Genomic DNA, 9,654 nt, shown 5'->3' with positions numbered 1-9,654 from the left:
GAAAAGAAATTGTGGCATTTTGACAATTATCTGTGCAGCAGTAATTATCAGATTCTTAGTGCGTTCTAATTCTGGTAGACTTCTATGATGTCTAATCTTTTTGCTAGATAACTAGGATCATGGCCAATGTACTGCATTCCAGTGGAGAGCCATTGTTGCTGAAATGGGAGGTAAATGCAGCAGGACTTGCTATCTGCTCTTTCTAGATTGATCTCATGAAGTCAAACAGCTCTTTTACTTCTAATGGGGCATCCAGCTGCATGCTGCAATGACAAGCAAGGGCACAGAACAGGGCAGCTCAGTCAGTAAAGCCAAATCTCTCCAGATGGAAGGGTTTATCTATCAGAAATAGGCCTCACAGACAGAGAGAGTTTATTCTCAACTAGATGTAAACTTACATGCTTAATTCCACATATATATTGTTTCCTAGTTTACCCTTAATTTCCTTTCATATTAGTAAAGTCCTGATACCAGTAGAAAAATGAATTTTTGCTTCACTATTTTGTGGACCATGTGTGTGCTTTAATTTATCATTACATTTGTTGTCGTCGACAGAATTTCTGATGCACAGGCGTCAAGTATTGCAGACAAGGTTGAAAAGGTGCCGAGCTGACATGGAACAGATGCTGGAGTTGAAACTGGCAAAAGTTTCAGGAGAGAAGCCAAAGCTTCTTTGGCATGATTGGAGGCTCAGAGGTTGGTGGAGATATACTAAACCTCAAGGCTAACCTTAGGCAGAGGTCTATCACGTGTGTTCGTTGCTGTAAAAGGGAGCAGTTTCCACAGTCAAATGTTACTTGCCAGGGTGGGGAGATGTGGACTTGCAACCCCCCCCCCCTCCCCAAACCCACGGCACCGGGGTGGGGGTCCCCTCTCTGTTCCACATTGGTCTGGTTCTGTACGATTTCACACTTTATTCAATATTGGCCGGGAAGAGGTTGTCCAGTAACACAGAGGTTAAACACATCAGTTTCCTCGGAGAAACTGCACACATTTTTAAAAATTTTTATACTTTTTTTTAGTCTTAAGAAAAGTACAGACCATCATTACAGAGCACATTCAGACAGTTACCAGGCAATTTTAATGAAATGACTTTATTGACAGCATCTTAGCCCAATGATATTTCCTGGAAATGAACCTTGTTTTCCAACATACAAGTACTCCTATCTCACAAACTTACAAGGTCAGTTAGGATGGCTAGTAATGGCTAGTTATTTCTAGAAGCCAAGAAGCCACTTTGTCATATTATATGCATTAATAAGCCATTTTATTGCTGCCTATGTTCGTCAGAGCATGTATTAAATGGTTGTTCCTAACTACAACTAGTTACTTCAGTTTGCATTCAGATTTCAGATCCTCACCTACAGCAAGTGTAAAGTTTGCCAAACAGCACAGCTTCCAACTGGACATAGGTGTGCTTGCTGAGCTGGAAGGTTTGTTTTCAGACGTTTCGTCACCATACTAGGTAACATCATCAGTGAGCCTCCAGTGAAGCACTGGTGTTAGTGCTCACTTTCTATTTGTGTGTTTAGATTTCTTTGGGTTGGGTGATGTTATTTCTTATGGTGTCATTTCCTGTTCTTTTTCTCAGAGGTTGGTAAATATAGTCCAAATCGGTATGTTTATTGATGGAGTTCTGGTTTGAATGCCAGACCTCTAGGAATGACTGTGCATGTCTCTGTTTAGCCTGTCCTAGAAAGATGGGTTGTCCCAATCAAAGTGGTGCCCTTCTTCATCTGTGTATAAGGACACTAGTGATCGTTGGTCATGTCTTTTGGTGGCTAGTTGGTGTGTGTTTTTCCTGGTGGCTAGCTTCCTGCCTATCTGTCCAATATAGTGTTTGCTGCAGTTCTTGCAGGATATTTTGTATATGATATATATACACAGAGTATTCAAGAACAACTGGTACTCAATAAGCACAGCCTGCCGTTTCGTAAACAACGAACCCAAACAAGACGACAACACACCTAGAAACTAGCTACACTACCATACAAAGACATCTCAGAGATGATGACCACAATACCCTTAGCATCATGGTAGTTCACAAACCTACCAACACACGAACAGCTACTGATGAACCTAAAAGGACCATATACCAACCACCAGTAAAATGAATGTCATTTACAAAAGACTGCAACAAACACTACATTGGACAGGCAGGGAACTAGCCACCAGGATACACAAGCACCAACCAGCCACAAAAAACACATGACCAACTATCACTAGTATCCTTACACACAGATGAAGGAGGACACCACTTCAACTGGGACAATCCATCCTAGGACAGGCTAAACAGGGACATGCATGGGAAAACCTAGAGGTCTGGCATTCAAATCAGAACTCCATTAATAAAAACATCAATTTGGACCCCTTTTACCAACCTCTGAGAAAAAGAACTGGAAATGATATCACCCACCTTAACAGACCAAGACAAATAGCAAGCAGGACAGAACACCAGTGCTTCAACAGAGCCTCACTGATCAAGTTACCTGGCATAGTGATGAAACATTTGAGAACAAATCTACCAGCTCAGCAAGTAAACTTACAACCTGTTCCCACCCTGGTGAGACTTTGGAAGCTAGCACTGATTAAAAAAAAGGGTAGGGTACCAATATAGTTGGCCAATTTCAGCAACAAAGCTATTTACCTTCAACTGAGAACAGCCACAAGTGTCCTTAAACAACTTCTGACTCCTCCGATACTGAAGTGGTCCACTTTCAAATGCAACAAGACCTGGACAATATTCAGCTGACAATTTTATGCCATACAATTGCCAGGCGGCAAAGAACATCTCCAACAAGAAAGACCATCCAATGTCTCTTGACATACAGTGGTATTACCATTGCCGAATGCCCAGATATCAATATTCAATTGTTATCACTGACCAGAAATTGAACTGGACTTGCCACAGAAATCAGAGGTCAGAAGGTAGGAACCCAAAGCCGATAACCCACCTCCCAATTACCCAAAGTCCGTTCAGAAGACAGGTCTGTAATGGAATGCATGTATCCAGGCAAACGTGATGTAACTCCAACAACACCAGAAATGGGACAATCAGAACAAAGCAGCCTGCTTCACTGACACATTCTCAACATTCATTCCTTCCACCACCAGAGTAGCAGCAGTGTGTACAAATCTAGAAGATACACTACAGAAATTCACCATGGATCCTTAGACAGTACCTTCCAAATCTATATCCATTTCCATCTAAAAGGACGTGGGCCGCTGATACAAGAGACCACAACCACCTGCAAGTTCCCCTTCCAAGCTACCCATTACCTGGACATGGAAACATTGCACCCTTCCTTCATTGTCTCTGGATCAAAATTTTGGAACTCCCTCATCATTACAGATCTATCTACACCAAATGGACTGCAGTGGTTCAAGAAGGTAGTTTAGCACCGCCTTCATCAGGGCAATCAACAAACAAAACAAACAAACTATTGAAATCCACATCCCTTGAAATGAATTAAAAAAACTGCCACTGTCATGGCAATAGACTGACCCACTGCCTTCCAAAAGACGGAAATTGACAAGCTGTTCGACATCCAAAAGATGCAGACTGTTTCTACTCTCAAAAGTAAGGGGCAACTTTTAGTAGATTAGATTAGATTAGATTAGATTACAGTGTGGAAACAGGCCCTTCGGCCCAACAAGTCCACACCGACCCGCCGAAGCGAAACCCACCCATACCCCTACATTTACCCCTTACCTAGCACTACAGGCAATTTAGTATGGCCAATTCACCTGACCCTGCACATCTTTGTGATGGTGGGAGGAAACCGGAGCACCCGGAAGAAACCCACGCAGACACGGGGAGAACGTGCAAACTCCACACAGTCAGTCGCCGGAGGCGGGAATTGAACCCGGGTCTCTGGCGCTGTGAGGCAGCAGTGCTAACCACTGTGCCACCGTGCCGCCCTCTAGTAACACCATAACATCAGATACCGGTGACCTTGTGAGCCACAGGATTTTGCTAATGGTGACCATCTAGTAGATGTTTATTAAATGCCTGATCCCAACTAAAATCACTGAAAGGAGCTTTGTGACTACCTGCAGAAATCTTTGGACCAGGTTTTAATCCAATGGTCATCAAGCCCATATACCTCCCTCAGAGTCCCCAAGGGAAGACTGTCAAAAATGAGAATGTCAATTACCAGCACTCAAAGACTCATAAGGATGTCTACCCTCTTCCTAGGGCTGAGGAACTATTTCTGCAGTCTTGATTTGGTCCAAGGTATAACTGGCTAATCAATGAGTGAGACGCTGAAAAGATGACTTCTGGAATGACTCCAAGAGATTTTAAGAATACACAAAATGGTATTTGGGCCCTGTAATGGCCCAAAGCTTTTGGGATCTTAAATTTCCAAGCCTTCCTTGTGTTTTGAACAGTGCAGTTATCTTCAGCTCAACACTTGAGACCCTCGACTCAACACTACCCTCACCCATTGCCACAGTAAACTTGAAAGTCAAACCAAATAAATGTTAACGTTTCCACACAGAAGTATAGTAATTTTGGACACTGATAACCAAGAAAGGCATTGTCTCTGCCAAATAGAAAACAAACAGGACAGAAATAGACTGGCCAAAGACAGAAAATTGCATGGAACCCTGGATGGCTGGTTACTACAGGAGATTTATGCAGACTATGCATAGTTGGATGGCCAGTTCCACAGCTGGTGAGGAAACCAGAGAATACTGAAGGAGCGAGAGGAAAAAGGCTATACAAACCATGATACTTCAAGGAGCATTGCAAGGAGTTCAATCCCAGAATTCAAAGACTCCTTTTGCACCCTCAAGCAGAAACTTGGAATCCAAGATGGTGGCAACCTAGCAAGTCTGAGTCTGTAGTGCTCTGCCCAAGACTCAGGCAAAGTGGGCTGCCCACCTCCACCACACCTGCTAAATCATTTAAAATAAATTTAATACAGCTAGTCATTTTGCACCAAACTTGAGTACTTTGGTGCTCTGTTAAAATGACTAAGGGAAAGAATGCCCGTGGCTCGCAGCACACAGGAACCCCTCCCACACCCTCCCCAACTGCAGCAGAGGCGCCTGCAGCCGCGCCAGGGGACGAGCCTTGTTGCAGTGATTTCCAAGCTTGAAGAGAAGATCGACACCTTTATAGAAGAGTCCAGGTGCAGGTGGGAATAGTTGTTGGTCACGCTGCAAAAGCACGACTGAGACATAGAAAAAAAATCGAACATTGACTTGGAGGGGGGGAACTAAAGGCCGCGACCTCAGAGGCTACTGCAGAATCTGCCCTGGGTCGGGTCCGGACTCTCTAACAGCGAGTCTGGGCCTCAGAAGATCACGTTGACGACCTCGATTCTCGAGGTCGTCGAAAAAAGATTTGTTTGCTGGGCCTTCCCGAATGGGAAGAGGAAGGCCAGCTTGCAGTGTTTCTGGAGTAATGGCTTCCTCAGATGTTGAAGCTGGAGGTTGGATCAGGCCAGGTAAGGGTAGAATGGGCCCACTGGGTTGCAATACGCAGGCCCGGGTCAGACCAGCACCCCCGCCCGGTCCTGTTCCGGCTGCAGTGCTATAGAGAGAAACAAATGCTCCTGGAAGCCTTCAGAAATCTCAGGAAAGAGTCCCAAGCCATGACTTACAAAGGATCCAAGATTATGCTGTTTCAGGATTTTTCCCCAGCTTTGGTCCGCAAGAGGAGGGCGTTTGATGAAACGAACAAGCGTTTAAGGGATTTAAACATTCAATACTCCCTGCGCTACCCAGCAACGCTACGTTGTAGCCACGAAGGGTCCATCTATAACTTCGGATCGCCGGAGAAGGCCAAGGAATTTTTGGAGTCTCTTAAATAAATTGTAAGAGTTAATTCATGTGGTGAATGATGTTCTTCTTCACCCCACACCCCCCACCCCTTCCCTGGTTTACCCTTTTTTTTCCTCTTATTACCTTTATTGTTTAATATTATCTCCAGCGGGGGTAGGGAGGGGGGCTTATTTGTTTTCCACTTTGCGATTTTCCTTTTTGTTTTATATATATATAGGCCGGGTGGTCTAGTTGATTCAGGTGAGGAGGGGTGTCTGCCTTGTCTTACCTTATCTCTTTCTTTTACAGCGGGGTTGTTTCCCCCCTTTATTTTGTGTTACTATATTTAATTATTATCTGCTGAGACTGTAATTTTATAGTTTTATATGTTTATACGTGGTATTAACATTACCAAATATATCTAGGTGTTGGTGTGGGTGTAGGGTACTCACTGTTAACTTTAGCTTTACAGCACACTTGCATTTTCTTTATTTTGTCATGGGAGGACTGGGCCAAGGGTGGGGCACTAATTGGGAGAGCATATGATGGGTTTTTGGAAAGGAAGTGATGCCCCGGGAAACAAGGGGGAAAATCTCAGTTTAAATAGGTTTTATATTTTTTCTATTTAGAAATAGTTTTTTATTATATTGGTGTGAGCGTATTAAAGAATCTCTATTTTTGTGAATTTTCTATGGTCTATGCTTGGGTGCTTTGGATGGGATTTCGCCTCGTCTGGATGATTATGGTTCGTCATTCGATTAAATGGTACACCTGGAATGTCAAGGGAAGTAATTCACCAGTCAAAAGGAAGAAAATACTAATCAATCTCAAAAAAGGATTGATATAGCTCTCCTACAGGAGACACATTTACTCGATAAAGAATACTTGAAATTACAACAGGGTGGATTTGATCAGGCCTTCTTTTCTTCTTTCAGCTCAAAAAGTAGGGGAGTAGTCAGTCATTCTTATTTGGTAGAATCTCTCTTTCAAAATCCTAAGTCAGATAAAAGATGAATCTGGATGATATATATTGATTAAAGCTCTTACAAATGGAGAGGAATATGGGATTTTAAATCTGTACTGTCCCCCGGCACATCCTTTCAAATTTATAATGGAAGCCTTCTCCAAACTGATGGCTCTCGGGGCTCATCATACAATTATAAGGGGAGACTTTAATTGCATTATGGACCCCGAGATAGATAGGATACCCAAGATACTGCAGGTGTATCCCCCAGATCCAGGCAATTAGCGGATTTGAATAAAGAGTTAGGATTAGTAGATGTGTGGAGTTGCCTTCACCCGCAAGACAGAGATTTCTCTTTTTACTCTAATCCATATAAATGTCACACTAGAAGAATCGATAGGTTTCTTGCCCCCTCAACCTTTTTGAATTCCATATCATCCTGCAAAATAGGTAATAATAATTTCTGATCACGCTACTGCGTACATGAAAATCAAGGCTAGGAACAATGAGGCATCCCCCCAACATTGGCGTATGGATTCCTTCTTAATGAAGGATAGTAAATTTGTAAAACATTTTTCTCAAGAATTTTAACTATTTTGGAAATTAATTCAGGTACGGCTAGTAATCTGTCAGTGATGTGGGAGACCATTAAGGCTGATGCGCGAGGCCTGATTATTTCATACTCGGCAACCCAGAAAAAAACTAAATGGAGGACAACAGCGTCTACTTGAGACTCGCTTAAAAGCAGCTGAAACAGCATATGTAGATAGACCTTCCATTGCTAAATTACAAAGGATTACAGTCCTTAGGACAGCCCTGAATACAGCGCTTACCCAAACGGCAAAGAGGGAAATATTATTTGCAAAGCAAAGATTATATGAATTTGGCAATAAACCTGGTAGATACTTAGCATTTCTCGCAAGGAAAAAAAAAAGGCCCCTCAAGCTATCATGTCCATCAGGGAAAGTGCTGGTACTCTGACTCATGATCATAAAAGGATCAATACAATCTTCAAAAAGTTTTATTCTGACTTGTATAAATCCCAGGATTGTGAAGATGGACTGCATCCTCCTGGCTTTTTTTTTTAAAAGCAAAAACTTGTGCCATCATTGATTCTTGACTATCAAGATTTCCATTTCAACTTCTCTATCATACTGGAACCAAAGCCTTCACCTTGGAGCAGTGCCGTCACAAGTTCAAAGACAAAAAAAGTATATGTCCTATGTCAGTTGCAATCTCAACCTAAATGACATGTACACGCACAATTACACCAATGTGAAACCTGAACTGATGGTTTCCAAGTGAGCTATTTCCCAGAAGTTCAGAGCATTCTGATTAGTACAGAGATTGAAACAAGTGTTGGCTACAGTCCATTTAGCTGCTTACAAGCATCCACCAACCATGAAGGAGCAGTGATGCAATAGTTTACTGAACTCAATTTGATTCCAAATCTGGTGCTGGTCTGCCAACAAGTATTGCAAATACTGGTACCCTTAAATCAGCAGGCCCACAGGAAGGAACCACCCCTGCACAGTTGAAGGGGACTATAGCTGACTCAATGCCCCTAGCCAAAAGCAGCATTGCAATCATGAACTACTATGGCATTTGAACTAAGGTTCAGCAGTGACTCTCTAATGTACTTATGAGAGATCCAAAAATAGGTGTAAGCAGGTAAAGCTAAATCTTTGCCACCCATCACAAAAGATGTCCCTAGTCAGCATCAGCTAGTTGATATCAAAAGCTACAATACTACTAGAAGGTCCACATCCACCAATCCAGTGTTACCTAATGAGGGAATCCAAAACAGGCACATTGAGATATTACAAGAGGATTGGGGAGGAGGATGGAATTCTCGATCAATTGGTTCATAACAAACGAGAGGGAGAGGTAAAGTGATGTTATGACATTTGTTTACTCATTCATGCGGATGTGGGCATGACTGGATGGGCTCACATTTATAGCTAATCCCTTATTAGCAGTCAACATGGTGTATGTGGGTTAAAACCAGGTGAAGATGGCAGGTTTCTTTCCCTAAAAAGCACTGGCAAACCAGGAAGGATTATATGACAATTACCAGTAGTTACACTAGACTACCTTGTCATTATATTTAAATTTCACCATCTGCCATAGTTGGTTTCAAAAGCATGTCCCCATAACATTTGCATGGGGTCTTGGATTACTAACCCAGTGACACTACAATATGCCACTAACTTCCCACATTGGTGAATACTGTCAAAATGGTGTCACTGCTTTGTCATTGCTGGGAAGCAATTTCAGCATGGGATCTCTATTTGCTACGTGATCTCTGGAGGGCCTTGGAATTAATTTAAAGATTCTTGACCCTAGAAGTAAAGCAGTAAACCATGTTCTCTACTCACAGATGTCATCACCTTGATCATGGCAATCAACTGTCAAAAATCCTCAACGATAGCCACACTGTTCAACTGGTTTGTGCATTTTATGTTCCACATTGGATTCGCATTGATCAAGGGTGCAACTGCATGAGGAGGATCCTGCAGGAGCTCTGAAGTTTCTTTGGTATTGCCAAGAACTGCACCAGTCCCAATATGTTGTTGTTAGTGCCACATGTTCAATATGACGCTCAAGAGGCGACAGAGATAAGTGCCAAGAAGAATCACAAAGCTGGCAAATTAAGTAACAACTGCTGCCCATCAAACAACTTCTGGTACTTGACCAACCTAGACCCTAACATAGGTGATATGCCATGGAGTCTGGATCCCACAAAGTAGCAATATAGACAAGAAACTGAGGACATCCTCGCAAGCAAATGCTGAACATCATCTCAACAATTTTCATTTGCCCAGACCAGTGATGGAAGAAGAGAATGCTGCCACTAATGCAGAACTGAATATTCTAACCATGTGGCATAATTTAACCAGCTAGTCACTACTTAGTAA

General features: G+C 42.6%; 1 protein-coding gene across 1 annotated transcript in view; it reads right to left on the bottom strand.

Moving 5' to 3' along the window:
• Positions 1-6,530: 6,530 nt before the first annotated feature.
• LOC122551059 overlaps positions 6,531-9,654 on the bottom strand; it is a 69,537-nt gene continuing 66,413 nt past the window's right edge. The window contains exon 12 of the mRNA XM_043692701.1: positions 6,531-6,543. Within this exon, the coding sequence (XP_043548636.1) occupies positions 6,531-6,543 (13 nt within the window). The remainder of the gene's footprint in view (positions 6,544-9,654) is intronic.

The sequence above is a fragment of the Chiloscyllium plagiosum genome, chromosome 6 (assembly GCF_004010195.1).
Source record: "Chiloscyllium plagiosum isolate BGI_BamShark_2017 chromosome 6, ASM401019v2, whole genome shotgun sequence".
Taxonomy (NCBI): Eukaryota; Metazoa; Chordata; class Chondrichthyes; order Orectolobiformes; family Hemiscylliidae; genus Chiloscyllium; species Chiloscyllium plagiosum.
This window is presented reverse-complemented; position numbering and strand designations above follow the sequence as displayed.